The 17,451-nt window shown below is 33.9% G+C and overlaps 1 protein-coding gene across 1 annotated transcript in view; it reads left to right on the top strand.

Moving 5' to 3' along the window:
• The window catches only part of LRPPRC (leucine rich pentatricopeptide repeat containing), a 94,196-nt gene that overhangs the window by 21,592 nt on the left and 55,153 nt on the right, over positions 1-17,451 (top strand). The window contains exons 12-22 of the mRNA XM_019612713.2: positions 1,791-1,909; positions 2,519-2,612; positions 5,684-5,753; positions 8,679-8,706; positions 10,914-10,971; positions 12,071-12,177; positions 12,390-12,467; positions 12,821-12,874; positions 13,604-13,717; positions 14,900-15,030; positions 16,432-16,517. Coding sequence (XP_019468258.1) covers positions 1,791-1,909; positions 2,519-2,612; positions 5,684-5,753; positions 8,679-8,706; positions 10,914-10,971; positions 12,071-12,177; positions 12,390-12,467; positions 12,821-12,874; positions 13,604-13,717; positions 14,900-15,030; positions 16,432-16,517 — 939 coding nt within the window. The remainder of the gene's footprint in view (positions 1-1,790; positions 1,910-2,518; positions 2,613-5,683; positions 5,754-8,678; positions 8,707-10,913; positions 10,972-12,070; positions 12,178-12,389; positions 12,468-12,820; positions 12,875-13,603; positions 13,718-14,899; positions 15,031-16,431; positions 16,518-17,451) is intronic.

Here is a 17,451-nt window from a genome sequence, read left to right as displayed (position 1 = left end):
TTGATAAAAGTGGGAATGTTTCATTGCTTTCTGTTGCCGCATGATGGTAACATAAACATGAAAATGCAGGATCTTTATTTTTGTTAACTTTCTATTCCAAAAACACTCCACATCAGGCATTGTAGGAATGAGGAAGTGAGTGGCAGCACTCCTGTCTTTTTTTGAAGTTTGGCCTTAATTTGGCTTTGTGCAGTACTTCAATATTTTTGCTGATGTACCTCCTTAATTTTCATCCCAGTCTTCTGCTCATGTCCTTATCTTTGTGTGTGCTGTTACCTGCTTAGGAGTTGTGCCAGGTCATGCAATGTTTTTGTGAGAAATGGCTACTCAGGTATGATTATGCTTAACGAGTCCCTTTATTTAGTACTTTGATCAAGGTACAAAATTTGAACTTGAATCTCCTGAATTTTGCCATACTTTATTCACTGTGGTAGCTACTTCTCACACTTCAAGTAGTGCCTTAATGATACATATTGGAACTCAATTATTTTTTGAAATGGTTTCAACAGAAGAGGGTTTAATACATTTGCTGAGAAGGTGAAAACATTAAGTAGAAAGTAGCTGTCAAGATTTGAAAGGTATCAGGAAAGACTTGCTGTAATTAATTCTTTATTCATATTTTCACATATTCTGGGCCAAAATCAGAGTTTTGTTTAAGGCAAACTCGAACAGATGATGCGACTTTAATCTAGTGTGACTTGCCTGCATGTATTTGCAAGTGCTCAAAGGGAATTCACATTTGATTATTTGCACCATAGTGCACTGCATAAAATATTCATGGAAGTGTCACTTTTCCATAGGTGGCACTCCAGGGCAAAGACAGGGACTTTGGGAAACTTTACATTTTTAAAGTAATAAGTATGAAATGCAAGTTGAAAAAAACATATGCTGTTTGGAACTGGTGTCCTGCAGCAACTGACAAATCATTTTTAGACCAGCAAAAATGATAATACCTGTATTGGTTTTGACAGAGGTTTGGAGTTTGCTTGCTAGGGTTACTGCAAGAAGTTTCTGCACATCAGAAGAGTGTGAACAATTAAAAAGCATGAAATATACTCTAAAACTCTGTGCTCTAATTGTTAAGCTCTATTAAGGTTTGGTTTCCACAGTCTTCAAAAGCACATCTACATTAGTAATGTGTGAATTGATCTGAATCATGTAGAAGTTGTAACATAGCTTCGCTGGGGCTTTGTAGACTTCAGTCTTTTTCTGAATTTACAGTTTGAAGCTGATGCATTGATACAGGCAGTAGTTAACCCATTTGCTGATGAAAATGCTGCTTGTGTTAAACAGAACTTAAAAAGCTTTAAACAAAAATCCCTTACTAAGTGGGATTGGGTTCTGGGAACAAAGCTAAGAATGTATTACATGCTGATAAATGTACTTCTCTCTTGAAATTCATTTGATTCTTTGCACTGAATTTCAGATTGGTTTTTATGCCTAATAATATAGGCACATATATCTTTAAAAGCTGTTTTGCAATATAAATGATAGTCATTTTGGCTATGTTAGAAAATAACTTCCTATACTAGCAGTGTGGTAGCTACCAAAGAGTTTCTTGGTTTTGATTGTGCAGCATGCAACAGGAAGTCTAGTAAAATTTATTTCAAGTTTCACAATTAGGAACTTCATTAACGCTTCAAATAAAAATGCAGTATTTTCCCTGACAGTTTCAAGAAGGGAAATTGAGGAGACAAGTCTGGTTTTTGAAATGCAACATTTATTTTTAAATGTTTCTCCAGGTACTCATTTTTCTGCAGTGTTTAGCTTTACCCATTCTGTTTCGATAGGTGTCTTTGAGGTCCTCAAAGTGATGCATGAGTTGGGGGTGGAACTCAATGCAGAAACATACACAGACTATGTTTTTAAAAATTTTGCTGATATCGAAACTGCCTGTGCCCAGATGAAGGTGAGTTTGCATTTGGAATACATAAAGATGATTATTGCATGATGTGTTTCTCTTTATGTCTTCTGTGAAAGGTTTAGGTACCTGTACTGCTCTAAATGTGAACTTGTGTGATCAAGCCTGTTTGGTGTATTGAGTTTACTTTTGAAGTGATCATTGGTCTGTTTGCCCTGCTTTTTTTTCTTCTTTAAGAGCTAACCTAAATATCATCCTTGGGTTTTGGTAGCTTTCTGTTTCTAGAAGTCAGAGGCTAAATATATGAATTACTTTTCTTCTGGGGATTAGAACTATGATTATGTCAGTGATAATTATTTCTGATGCAAGTTTTTCTTATTTGATTCAAATTATGGATGTAAGAATTCTTCTCCCACTCTTTTTGCAGTTGCTGACTCTCTTTTGCAATCGATTTTGATATAAAAACTGTAAATTCTGAGTAGCAACTTGTCTAGCTAGCCATGTAGACATCTGTAGGGCACCTAGTAGGTTATCAACAGATACCACTATATTATGTAGAATGCCAGAATTTTTTGGGAAGGAAGCATTTAAAAATACGGAGTATCAGAAAGTCTTCTCTGTATATACTTAGTGCTGGTTTGTTTTTTTTTCCTCCAGGAAAATAACTGCCTCTTCGAAACTGTTGGATTCCTTGTAGCAAAAATTAGACACGAAGCAGGACATGGAAGACTGAAAAATGTTGTTTCTCTATGTAAGTATATTTCATGTCACATGTTACTACATACTCAATGGTAGTGCTGATAGATTGTGTGTAGGCTAAGAGATTAATGGATATAAAAATATGAGGGATGTCTGAGCAAAGCTTTCATTATATGAGGTTCTCTGTGACAAGATGTCAAACTTGGAACTTCTAATTCTGGACAGTGTACGATGATTAAATTGTCTTTTAATATTGGCCATAACATTACATGTAATTATTATTAATATAAATATATCATATTTAGCAAAGCTGTGATTGTGATAGGATACAGAGCACTTAAGAAAGCAATTTGCCTTACACAAAAACTGCTTAAGTCTTGGCACAGGAATTGGTCTTGTTTCCTGTTTGTGGCAAAAATTACTATGGGATGGTAGTCTAACCATGTTTGAAGCACTGCAGAATAATTTATGAACAAACCAGCTTTAAAGAGCTGAATGGCATTGATGTTAACCTGAGGGTGCTCTGCTGGTTTGTTTGCCAGTGGAAGTTGTGTATGAATTTGACAGGGTAATTAGGTCATGGAGTTGTAACAGCATGACTTAATCACTTAAGAGTTCTCTCCAAAGACTGTTCTGACTGTCACTGGTTGCAAAGGTTAATATATTTCATTGATTAAAAGTATGCAATGGGATGATATGCTTGGTTAAATAGTAATGTATGTTTCTCTTCAGAATTAAAAACATAGACATTTTTTATTTGCCTGTTATACGGAGTTCGTAATAAAACTTCTCATCTTGGACTAAATCTGATGGAAAAAAATCCCTCAAACAATGGATATTTTTGTTCAAGACTTTCCCTTTAGTCTTAATAAAGAACTGTATGCTGTGTTGAGGCTTGAAAAATAGCATTAACCATAAACCTGTAGTAAAACAGAGTAGTCCTGTGTTCATTTAAAGATGAAAAAAATCACAGTAAGAAGCTGAATTTAATATTAAAACTTCAAAAGAGTGTCCATGTGAAAACTCAAATGAGTTCTTTTGTCAGTATCTAAATGAGTAAAAATGAAAAAAAAAAAAAAAGTAGCTGTGAGTCAGTGATTTGTTCTTGTAATGAACATTATCAATTAGTGAATCTTTTAAGGTTCACCTTACATTTTGCTATTACTTTTTTTTGGTTACTAGTACAACAAAAATGTTAACTATGAAAAGTATAGTTATTGAAATAGCTTTGAATTTTATTTAAGTTATTTAAAGGTAGCTATTTATTAGGATCATATAATACTGTATATGATCCAGGTACATACGTAGTGGGCTGCATTTTGTTTTATTGTCATGACATTACTCTCACATAGTGTATTGTTTAGCTGTTGTCTGGATGTTGAATTTAAATTTTGCAGTGGTATTTCTTTTTATAAAGACTACTGTTAATCTTGTGCAAAATTTCTTCTGAACTTGAGCTTTAAAGGAAGGTACTCTTATATTAGTTTACCAAGTTGAAATGATGCTAGTAAACTAATTAGCACCTATAAAACGATAAGGCAAAGTTAATAAACAACTGACATTTTTTTGAATTGGCTTCTTTTGCAGTATTAGGAAGAGGGAAAAAATAGATGCAGTATGGAAAATAGTTGAAGATTGTCTGATCAGTGTAGTCAGGGGAGGCAGAGGCTGTGTACCAGTGCTGGTTGCTATCTAGGTGTATTGATTCAGCTTCTTCTACCTTATAATGTATAGATTTCTCCTACTGACAAGATGAAAACTATGAAGCATCAGCTGAAGAATCTGGGTGCATAAGGCAGCGTACATGAGAGCTGCTTTTCCCCTCTATCATGCCGTTCCATTCCACTTCATTGTCAGCCTCTTGATTTTCTCAGACTTGTTTGTTGCTAAGGAAACCAGGTTGCCGATTGTCAGCAGCAGCTGAGCTTACCAAGATGCTTTTTCTGCTCCTCTTATTATGAGCAAAAAGTTTCGCTAGATGAGGGTTTGTATGGAGGGTTGCTTGAAAGCAACTTCACTTGAGAATTTAAAATTAAAACAGTTAAGCATTTAAAATGTAATTTTCTGAATGCCCTCTCTTAAGCTAAGGAGTATCTTTGTATGTTGTTCCTGCATTTTATTTCTCAGGTTCTCAAAGACCTGGTCTTTTTATTGCAGCCCTTGCAGAAGGGGCCCAGTGTGTTTAGGTTTTCAGAAGGTTTAATGATGATATAGCAGTGAAAGCAAGTGAAGGTGGCTTTTTACAGTGCCTGCATACTGCTGTTGTTTTTCTCTTCTGTACTGTAATGCTGGAATGAGAGACAGCATTTGTAGAAGAAGAACATAGAATGATTTGGAATATCTAGGGAAGGAAAGGTGTGAAGTTGAGGATATAGACTTAAAAGACCCTGAGAAGTCATTTATTCTTAAAATAATTACAGTTTTCCTTGTGTACATCCAATACTGTAACAATTCTGAATGTTAATATTAATAGCTCAGGGTTATTCAAAGGTGTTTCTTCCTCTTTTTTGTCCCCTTATGTTTAACTTAATTCAGTGGATAATGCACTAGATTGATAAAACTACTTTTTCTTTTTGTCAAGCAATTTACACTGGCATAAACACATTAAGTATTGTGGTTTAAAAAAAAAAAAATTGTAAAGCCTATTTTAAGTCAGGTATTCAGTCTAAAACAACTCAGTAAACCATTTGCATGTGGTGTATCTTTTTTTTTTTTTCAGTGCTAATTTCTCCAGTTTTCCTGGTTAGAGTTATATGGTTTTTATTTTGCTTTTTGGAACAGGGGATTTTAATTTGTCTTGTTACTTTTTTGCTGTGAAAATGCTTTTTCCTCTTACTAATTTGCATGAAAAACTTGTATGTTAACTACTGACACGAAAGGCAATTAAGAGCCGAAAATTCTCTCTCTTGGAATATTTAAACCCTTTAGAAAGGAAGCAGATTGAGAGCTGATAAAAGCTAGGACCTTTTTCCAGTACCATAGCATTTGAAATTTTGATTTTATTTGCTAGCATTTACTAAATTAACAAAATGGTTTTAACCTGTCATTTACATGACCAACTGATAGGTTGGAGTTTAGGGCTTTTTCAGAATGTCTATTCAGAAATACTGCTTTCATTTACAGTGTCTTCAGCAAGCACACCTTCTATTGATTTTCGTCAGTTTAGAAACAGCCTTATTTTGGGATTTAGAAGGTAAGCTTGTACGAATACCCCTTTTATACTCTCTACCTAAGTGTCCTCTCTTTTGTCTTGTTGAACATAAGTCTGTGCAGTATTTGCCCCCTTCCTTCCTCCAGCTCCATATTTGAGAATTTTTAGGTAGGATTTCAGCTGTAGCAGATCTATTATTTAGTATTTCTCTTTCTTTCTACACTTCCTGGCTTCCTTGCCTTTGCTATACCTGAGCATACCAATCCTCCTGCTTATTTTATAATATTTGACAGTATGCAAACTTATAAAGGTAATGAATGCTCGAGATTTTATCTTTGTGAATTTTATGTTGATAAATTGATGTGCTCACATGCCTCCCCTAAAGATTATCACTATGAACCCTTAAATAGCTGCTTAATGGGAACTGAATACTGATAGAAGCCAGATATACATCTGATAGCTTTATTGAGCCACATTGATATGATTTTGTATTCAGAGCTATTTAGCCTCAGTTTGCAACGGAGATTTCATACTACTTGCAGGGTTCTCTTAATTTATACTTTCTTCCATAAACCTAACATGCACTTCTGTCATTCTTTTTGCTCCAGTCAAACATTAAAGACCGTAAATAAGGGTGGATTTTTTTTTTTTTCAGTTCCACACCATAGAAATCACTTTAATATGACTTACAGCAAGTGTCTGGAGGCTAGTTTTAATGAATAAGAAATTTCCTGAACTTTTTTTTAATGGCTATGAAATGTGACTGTATTTAGGTTGTATATTAGCAAAGCATGGTAGATGAATATGGCCAAAATAATTATCTAGTAAATAGCAAGGTCTGTCTAGCTGATCATGTTCTACCAAGGGAAAAAGAAAAAAAACAAATCGTTAAAATTGAATATAACTTATGATCTTGACTTTAAAAAGATAAGTACAATAGTGCTTTAGATCTAGTTGGGGAACTTCTTGTTCTTTGTAGTTGTCAGCCTCAGAATAATACATTTCAGATGGCTAAATTCTTATTTTAATTAATACATATTTTCTGTATGCAACTACAGATAAATAATCAATTAAAGTAGGATTTGTCCTAAATAGGAAGATTGTGTTTGTTGTGCTTCACCCATGCTAACATGAAATTCCCCTACTCCAGGAGAATTGTGCAGCTTATCAGAATGTGATTTAAAGCAAATTCAAAGCAATATCAGCACATATTGGGAAAATAATCTTTTGAAGAATCATACCCCCCCTTAAGCAAAATAGTTGCTTTCCCAGGCGGTAAAACAGTCCTGTTGTGAGCCCAGATGCCCAATTTGTTATTTTTGCTTCCTTCAGCTGATAGTTGTCCTTTCTTGCCACTTTTAAGTATGGCCTAAGTGTTTTCATTTCTGTAATATTTTTCTCTTGTTCACTTTTATTGTTACCTGTCTTCAAGAGCTGTATTATGAGGTTGGCTGTGCCTGAATTTTACCTTTATATTTCTGAAAGCATGCCGATTCATTTTTCCTTTTCCATTTTAAACATAATGGCTTCAACAGCCTAAAAATGGAGCTTGAGCGTGTGATAGGATAAAAGAAGAGAATACTGGTTGTCACAATATCTTTTTTTAAAAACCTGAACACAGCAAAATGTCATGCCTAGATGCTGGTCTAAAATGTAGAAATGAGCAGAGTTTCGAGCTGATGTACAAAAGTCCAGTACACAGACACATAAGGGATACATGAACACTGTTAGTAGCAGACTAGTTCATGGATTTCTGTTGAAGCTGCTCTTTTCTAGTTATTGCTTCAAAGTATTCCCATTCTACCTACCTGATGTACCATTACTATTTCAGAGTCAAGTACTTTGGGAAATTGATGCATTTGATATCTGCCGTTCATTGTCATGCTGTCAGTGGTGGAATGAGTTCACCCAAGAAAGCTTAACTAACCTCACAAATAGCTTCTATTTTTTTTTTTCCTATATGTGGACCTGCATTTTTTCTCACTTTCAACTACAAGTGGCAGTAACGTAAAAAATAAATGATTTGTACACTTGAACTTCTTAACATAAAATAAGATTGTAAACTTCTATGAATGCCTTGAGGTTTTTTGCAGCTGTTATGAATGACATCTCATTTTCCTCTTATGAGATTTATTGGAAAATAAATTAAGGTCTTAAGCTTTTGATTTTTGTTCTTAGCCTTGTCTAGATTAATGCTGCTGTTTTATAGTTGTTGAAAAGTTACAGTATTTAGATAGAATTCCTATTATTTGTAGAGAATCAGAATGTGTTGGGCTTTTTATTCTTCAGTGAAGCAGATAACGTTTGGTCTTGGGTTGTGAACTAATGATGTGCCCAGGACTGCTCTTCACTGAGTTCTTATCTGTTCTTTAAAGGGAGAAATAAGAAATCTTTGGTTTTGGGTTTATTGTCTATTTCATCCTGCTATAGCAAATGTTGTAGCTTAAGTGCAAGATTTGATTACTTTGTTATTTGCATGTTACAAATGAATTTATAGATGCCTGTGCTTATATATTTAATACATTAAACATATATGTGTTTATAAAAATCCAGTTTTAAGCACAGGAGTTCCAGACTTCTGGCAGATTCCACATACTGGATGTTTGCTATGTGAAGCTTCTGTGCTTGAAGCTTGTTTTCTTGAAATGTAAACAGAATAAAGTACAAACTAAAAAGTGCAGTTAGCACATGTTAAAAGATTAATTGAAAATGAAACTGGAATACATTTAGTTATTGGAACTGCTGCATTATTTTGTGTTATTTAGTAGAAGACAAATTCAGTTGCAGTACAGTAAAAAACAATACAATCCTTCTGTACAAAACTAAAACAATATGTGACAATAATTTTTATACTTTGCTTTAATTAAGATCCTCAGTGTTAATTCAGATTGTAGATTTAAGAAAAAAGATACAAGAATAAAATGATTTTGTTGGTTTTAATTTGTTATCCTTTGCTGCCCTCTTCAGCTCAAATGATGTACAGCTTTGGAGTAAGGTAAGTGGAGATGGTAGTGTTGTAAATAAAATCAAGTTCTACGCACGTCTATGATGAACTAATTTAAATTTGAATTCTGAGCCTGGTAATTGGCAATTGCGAGCAAGACACTTGTCAGTGGCAGATTGTGCGGCTGTATGAAATAGAGATTCCAATATGTGCCAAGAGCAGTTGTGAAATATCACATCTGTAGCTTTACTCTGATTTGTAGATGGATTTTATTACAACTAAAGATCGTATATAGTTATAGCTTCTGAAAAAAAACTGGCCATGGTTGACTAACCTGACATTTTAAAAAATATCCTTTTTCTGCCTTCTTCTGCTTTCTTCCCCACACCAATGCTAATAAAACAATAAGGTATTATTAGAATTCTGATGGTTTTTGTCATTTTACTTGAAGTATTGAAAGCAAGCAGAGGTAAAGGACGTCATTCGAAGTCAAATGAAAATGGACTGATCGTGCCCTCCCTAGCATGGGCTATGTTAGAAAGATGCTCATCAGTATAATTTGGTTAATAAGTTTTGCTGGGACTTAAAAGAGAGGAAGTATACTGACTAGTTTATGATTACCAAATTTAGGAGGAGAAGCACTGCTTCCTGTGTTTTTCTTATTACTGTACCTACTGACTAATATAAGTCAGTGCTTGGCTTGCAGTGTATTTCAGATTTTGTGAAAAAGTCATGCAATGAAATGGAAATAGAAATTTGGGAAGTTGCTGTTTAAAGATTTATATAAATCAGCTATAGCTGTGAGGTGCAGAATTTTTAGTTTTCCTATCATTTTCTGTCAGAGGCTGGCCAGAGAACGTTTTTGTCTGTTTATTCTTCCTTCTTGTGTGTGGAGATGGAAGGTGGGGGGAGGAAAAAGGGGATCTGTTTTATTGCTCCTGTAACAGAATTAAACTTGGAGTGCAGTTGGAGGTCTGCACATTGTCATGGCTACTGTTAGTTACGCCATTCTCCACAATGGAGGAAAGGTATATTTTTGCCATCTTTCTAAAATAAAAAATGCTAACTTGGGGAATTATTAGTTACTTGGCATGAAAAATAATACCATGCATTTGTTTTTTCTCTGCAATCCGTTCCTTTCTATATTATATGGAATTTGATTCAGGATGAGAAATGTGTTATGACTTTCATAGTTTTTATTATATTTGGAGGTTGTTCTGTTCCTTAAAGGGAAAAGGACAAAAGAACTTGGTAGTTTAACCATCTGTGTAGTTGAAAGAATGACAAGTGATAGAATACATTACACTTGGTGTTTTCTGACTTTATTCATTTTCATTAACAATTAAAAGTGAAGGTTCCTTTTGTTTTGTCATTGTCTAAACACAGGTCTCTGACACTGAGAATGCATCCCTCTCCTAATTCTTTCACATTTCATCCTACAGTTGTGACAGATATAGTTAAATTCTTGGAAGTAGTTAAAAACTTGGATTTTTAAGTAAAGTTGATATAATTTACTTAAGAACAGTCAAATGGTTTTTAAAAAAGATGTTTAGGTTGAAGTAAAGCATTTATGAGTAGGATGTGAGGGGAGTGTAGAGTAAGTGCTTCTTTTCCTCTGAAGTAAAATCTACATATCTCTTCAATTTGTACAAGACTAATGGAACATGTGCTAAATTTAGACAAAGTATAAAGAATGCAATTAATTTTTATGGATGCGTGTTTTGTTATTCAAAACTGCATTTATTCAGGATAACTATACTAGTTATCTTAAATCTAAGAGAGCATGCTAAATCATGTTCCTGTATTTTCTTCTTTGAGGATTTTAAAATAATAATAATAAAACTTTATGGATCACTTTCAGCCTTTCGGTAAATTGGAGCATAACTGTTCACGTCTCCATGAGTGACATCAGTTAATACTTGCTTTAAGTCATGTCTTATAATAGTTAACTTTCTGTAGAATGATACATAAGCATACTACAGAATCTGTCTTTCTGCTGCATTTCAAACGTGTTTCACTCTGCAGTATATATTTTTAAGAAAAACCTACTATTTCAAAAAAAAAACTAAAACACAAAACAAACAAAAAATCCCTTGTATATACATATATATTTTTTTTTTTTTACAGAATTACTGTGATGTGGTAAAGAGTAATACTTAACAGAGAGATGTTTTATTATTTTGAGAATTGAATTTTAGGTACTATTTGTCCTTGCTTGCTTCTTTTGGCTGCAATGTACGATTATTCTGTCTTACTAGATAACAGAACTGTTGTACAAGGATGAACGATATTGCCTGACGCCTCCAGGACCAACTGGTAGAGTTTCAATTTCTATGATTGTAACTTATCCACAAATCCGTTCTTCTGTGTAATGATGGGTTTGAGGGATTACAACAGTAAACACTGATTGCTTCTTTTTGAAAGTGAAATTTGAAAACATGTTGGGTAAAATCCCGATTCTCATAATCAGAGCATGTTTTTGAAATCCATTAAATCTTTTTCTTTTTAGAATTATGAACAAACTTGCCGATAACTATTTTATTTTTCTAAATTTTTACCAAAATACAGATTCAGAATGAGCACAGTAGCAATGCTTAAATACTTTAAAAGACAGTACAAGCAGTTTTTCCATCTAGTTCTACCTGTAGTGGCTTTTACAAATTTATGAAGCACAATGGTACTTAATATCCCAAGTCTTATACTTTGGAGTAAATATGTATTTTTTCCATATAATCTGAATTTAAAAACCAAAAATTCTCCTGTTAGGGGAGGTTTACAGGGAGCGAAAGCTGACCTCTTGAGAAGACAGTAGTAATACTGTTCTGATTCTCAAGTACAGGACCCAGTATATTTTTCACTTGTATAGATAAGAATATCAGCAGCAGTACTTTTAATTTTCATTGGTTAATAGACATCCCTTTCAATATTAGATATGTAATGGTTAAAATATCTCGTATGCCTTCATATCAGTATTACAATACTTAATGTAGCTTGGTAATAGAATATAATGGGTAAAATGTACATACTAAATATGCAAAGTGGTAGAAATCAGTTTTTTCTTTTGAGCAGTGACAAAATATTTGTGGCAACTATTTGGGGTAGTGGGCAGGAAAGGGGGGGAAGGCCTTGGGCAGCACCACTTCTGTCACACAGTAGTGGAAAAAATAGATTGAAGTAAGATTCTGTACTGAAAAGCTGTCACTGGGTCTGAAAATAATTAATATTCCTTTCACTCACCAGTTAGATATGTGCTCCCAAACCACATAATCTCTATGCCTCAGTGATCATTGTTGCCATTTCAGAGCCTCTCATCAGGGTGACATCTCACACCAAAATGATTTCTTATAAATTAATCTTGATAACATGACAGTCTCGGTAATTTTAGTGGAATGCTTTCTCTTGTTTTTTTCCACAGAAGCTGTTGGCTATTTTCTTTATCACTTGATTGACAGCATGAGTGACTCAGAGGTACAGGCCAAGGAGGAGCGTTTGAGACAATACTTCCATCAGCTGAAGAAGATGGTACCATTTCATTTTTTGCTACATAATGCCTGTCCTGCCTGACATGTATCTATTAGATTTGAAATTGCTGCTTTTAAGTACAACCAGACCACTTCTCAATGACATGTGAGAGCTGGAGACTTGAATTACGTCTTAGATAATTTCTGTTAGACAAATTTCATTTTGGTTGTGTTTCAAAACTCATATAATTTTTTCTCCACCTCTTGGTACAGAATATAGTTATCCCTGCAACTTACTGCAGCGGCATTTGCAGACTGCTGGACTCCTCTCAAGTTCCTGAATTAATTAAGGTCTGTGCTTCTGTGGCAATCCCTTTAAAACTAAAAAAATAAAAATAAAAAATGTGTACTCTGTGCATATGTATTTTCCTTTGCAAAATAAATGTGCTTATGCAATGATTTATATTTAAGCCTTTTTGCCTTGCCATGATTTTTCAGTAACTGTTTAAATTATTGTCATTCTTATGTATGAAATGTTAGGGGGATACATTTGAGTGTTTTTCTTGTCAGTGTAATAATTCTGCATAATGCAGATTTAATTTGTAATTATGTAACTACAGCATTTTTAGTGTGATAAATACTGTAATAATTCAGAACTTCTTGTTCTGAATTAACGATCTATTTACTGTCTTACTACTTTTTAGGATGTGAGATTACTATCTCCTAAAAAATCCATGTCTTCAGAAGACATTACAGACGTAAGTAAATTCATCAGTGGTTATGTTTGTTCTTACAAGAATAGTAATAATGTTTTGATATGGGTTTTGGATGAACTGTAATCGCTAGCTATCAGGTCATGGAAGTATATAATGTTACTGAAATATACCACTTGAAGTTCAGAGGTTACTTTACAGAGTAGGAATAAAGGCTGTCCAGATTTTTCAAGTAGACCTGGTGCTTGACCTTGGAGTTGGCTGAAGTTTCATGCCTCAGTTTCCCTGTCTACTAATTACTTTTTCTTTTTTTTTTGAATTTCTAGTTAGTTAACAGAGATGTTGTGAAGCTTAATTCATGCTTGTAAATTACAGTGATCCACTTGAGTGGCAGGAACCATGTAAATCCATACTGCATGTAATGGTGCAATGTCAAGTTTTACATCTCTGATCTGAACAGAATAGAGATGGGAAAAGAAACAGGCTTATGTTCCCTACTTCCCTGAGCACAAATAAGAGTATGAAAGAAGTAGTAGCGTTGACCTTTGTAGATATGCTACTTACTGTTCTTTTAAAAAAAGAAATATATTCTGACTCAAATGTTTAATTAGTATGTACTCTTTAAACAGATAAAAGCATCTTAAATGATTAGAAATTTTCACATACTATAGAAGAAGAGGATTATTTAGTCTGTCTTTCATTAAAGTGATCCGACAAGTTGTTCAGGGAAGGGTGTTTTTGAAATTGACATTTTTTTCTGTTACCTTCATTTAGAGTGCTAAATCTGACGTGTCTGCTTTGGAGAAGAAACTAGAAAAGCGAAAAGCTGAAAACCAGCCTATTACAGATGTCTTGAAACAACTCATATATGCTCTTTGTGAAGAAGAGGTATCTTAAGCAATGCAGAGATAATTGGAAACGCATAGCTATATTTTTAAAGGGACATAAATGACTCTATTATGGAAAGACAGTGGTTAAGCAAAGACAAGTGCGGTACTTGAGGTTTCATGGTTTGATGCTTATAAATCAAACATAAGTGTAAAAAGCAATTAAATCAAAAGGTTAACTAATTTCAGCAACACCTTGAATGGCATGTTTTGGGGTTGCTGAAGTTTGTTTACAATAATCTGCAAAGTGAATGATAGTAACAGCTGTGATAGGTTTATCATACATGCCAAATGTCCTTTCAAGCCATGGCTCCGGTCTCTTATATCTAGATTGTCAAGCAACTGATACATGCACTAGTCATTTGCAATTCAAATACTACTAGGTTGTTAATGCAGGGATTGAAATTCCATTTTCCTGCAGGAGGAAAGCTCTTCTGAGATAAAGGGTCTCTTGCCTTCATTCGGCAGGCGTCCAGCTGTAGTTTACATTCATTTAGCTTGTGTCTGTAATTTGTGAGGTATCACCACACTTCTATTTAGTTTCTTGTTCTGTATGATCCTGCCTATAAGGCTGTATAAGTAGGAACAGTAACAGTTGTGCAGATGATAACACAATATTCACTTCTAAGAATGTAGTTCAGAAGGAATGATTCTCAGTTGTCTGTCTCTACAATTTTGCATATGAAATAAGAGTAGAAGCAAATACCATTGTAAGTTCAAAATGGTCAAACGTATGAATAGAAATGTATATAGAAAAAGGTATTCTATGACATCGTTAAGTAGAATCTTATCCTTTAGGAAATGGCTTTATTTTATTTTGGCAGAACACCAGGTGAAAATCTGTTATGAATTCCAAATGAGAACTGTTTCAGAACTTAGGTACATATACAGTGTCTGTATGGAGTAAAAAAAAAAAAAAAGTCTGAAGAAAAAATAAATTTGAAGCTAGAAAGTTAATTTGAAATATCCTCTGAAGTTAACCTATAGGGTGTCGTAGATGCCGACTTCTGCGAAATTGTCTTTTAAGATTTTCTAAACCATTTCAGTTCTGTGCTTTAAAATGTGGATCTTCTACTATTAAAAGTACTGGAGCAGTCGCATAACTGCACACTGAACATATAAGATTCATAATGTCATATTGACTTTTCCTCTAGTTCACATCTTTGCTTTGTTCCTTTTTTAGAATATGCAAAAAGCCCTTGAAGTGAAAGCCAAATACGAACCGGACATGGTTGTCGGTGGCTATGCAGCCTTAATAAATTTGTGCTGTCGACATGATAATTTAGAAGAGGCAATGAACCTGAAAGAAAAAGTGTAAGTACACCGGCACTGAAACATGTCACAGAGATTTATGCTGATACACAGACCTTGTTGAATTAAGTAGGTTGAATATTAACCCCCTCATCCATTTTTAATTAGTTTTCCCCATGAATGTATGTACATTTAAAACAGGGCTGTGGATTTTTTAACAAAAAAATGTTTTCTGTAATTGAACATCAGAAACAGCTACTTTGTATGGACAATAATTTTTTTAATGAAAACAAAAAAAGCAAATTGCTGTATAGGATCTGTTTTGTTTTCATTTTAAACACACCTAGTATCTAAATTGAAGTTTGGCTTAAATTAAGAAGGAAGAAAAGAAGTACCTGTATTGTGTATTAGAATAGAATCTAGAATGCATTCTTAGAATATGCTGTACTCATATTATCTTTAGAACAGTAGTGCTATCGAGTGGTGTTGTGTTTTAAGATTGACAATAAACATTCTGTTTAATTTTTACTTTCACATCTTTATGTATTTCTGATGAAAATTAGTTCCTGGCTAAAACATGCTGTGACTGACTTAACTAGGAGCCTAACAGATAGTCCTTTTACTTGCCTCCTTTCCCTTTTGCCCTTCAAAGCTTCCCTTCAGTCTGATGCTGGGGAGCAAAACAAGTTGTGTTACTTTCATGTTTTGATATATACTCAAAGTATTTGTTTTTGTTTTACAGTATTTTAAGAGGCAGGTGCTCAACACACCTTGCTTAGGTTTGAAACTATGTGAAATAATGGAGCTGTGAATATCAAGGAATTCAGTACTCAGCATACGCTATTGTATTGATTTCAGGCATACTAGCACTTGCACACAATTCCCATGGTGATCTTGTATGAAGTAAAATCAACTCTTCTACTAAAGCTTCAGTGCAGTAGCACGTTTTTACTCATCTGCCCTGAGTGCCACATAAAACTGCTGAGGGGCAACTTTTTGAATTGGTACGAAAAGAAGCAGCAGAAGAGGAATTCATTTAATAAGTTCCAGGAAAGAGAAAATAAATACATGGCAGTAACGTAAAAGTAGTCGATTTTCATGTGTTGATCAAAGGTTGAATAGCTTCGTATTCTTTTCCTTATTGGAAAGAATATATGAGGACTGTATTTTTCTTTTCAGACTTCTGGGAAACTGTTATTTTCTGCAAAAACTATCACATAATAAAACCATTTGTCTCTTTAAAACATTTCTTTAAATTTCTTTAAAATTGGGGGGTTTGTTGGTGGAAAGCTGTAGAAAATATTTTTTCATCTTTTGAGGTACATCAGATTTTTCCTTTAACACTTAAAACTTTTAGCTCTCGGTGCTTTTCTTTTACTGCATAGTTTTTAAAAATAAATCTTAAAGCTTTATTTGTAAGATCTAAACTTCTACTGATACAGTTCTTAATATTTTAATTTCTAGCTTCCCTAAGAGCTCACCTGTTGCTCTTGACTCTGGAAAATACATAGCTCTGGTAGAAGCCTTAGCAAAGCATGGTAGACTAGAAGGTAATCCTTTTTGCTTTTATTCTGTATTTCTGCTATATAATAAAGGTATCTTGCTTCAGGAATAAAAACTGAGTTGATATTAATGGTATATCATGTCCTGAAAAGTGCTTGAACATTTTGCATACAAATTTGCATGTGAATTCAACCAGAGATGCTTGGACAGTGCAGGCCATTAGTTTTAATGGATTGGCAAGCTTGTCATTTACATTTGCACAGCTCAGTGCTTTTTGCATTTCTGCAGCTAGTTTTTATTAGCATTGCTGTTTGGATTGAGTTTGAAGATCATGACTTATGGCACAAATTGCGTATGTGCCTAGACTAATGGCTTTGTTTTTGCTTAAGAAGGTCTGAAGGCTGAACATAAAACCTATAAACATAACCTTCTCATAAGAGCCAAGTACGGCAAAAAAATCATTTAAATTTTTATAAAGTATATATTTTTTTCCTGTTACTATTCTTATGTGTGTTTGTTATTACTTTTTAGAGTCAATCTGTCAAACGGCCTGGAAATTTTGGCTTTTAATGAGTGTTCTGCCAGCTGCCTAATTCTGGATTTGTAGTTGTTTGCATTAAGCTGTTAGCTCTTTAATTTCAGTAATTTAGTCTAATATCATTCTACAATTTACATGGTTTGGTTGATCTTTAAAAGAATCCTAGAATATCATCAACTTTAAAGTGCGATTCTGTACATTGAGTTCTGAGATTTTGTAGAAGACCTGGCACAATAAAAGTACAATTCAAACTTACAAAACCATAACATTTTGAATCCAAAATGCTATGCAACAATATTAAAAATCTAATGTAATGCTTTTTCTTGTAAGATTCTTCTCTGAAATTTGTCTTAATCTTGATGTTAGAAAAATAATAAACAAAGCTGATGTTTTCCCTATAATAACGAATCAGATCATGCCTACCTCTACGTTAAAGCAGCTTG

The sequence above is a fragment of the Meleagris gallopavo genome, chromosome 2, assembly GCF_000146605.3.
Source record: "Meleagris gallopavo isolate NT-WF06-2002-E0010 breed Aviagen turkey brand Nicholas breeding stock chromosome 2, Turkey_5.1, whole genome shotgun sequence".
Taxonomy (NCBI): Eukaryota; Metazoa; Chordata; class Aves; order Galliformes; family Phasianidae; genus Meleagris; species Meleagris gallopavo.
This window is presented reverse-complemented; position numbering and strand designations above follow the sequence as displayed.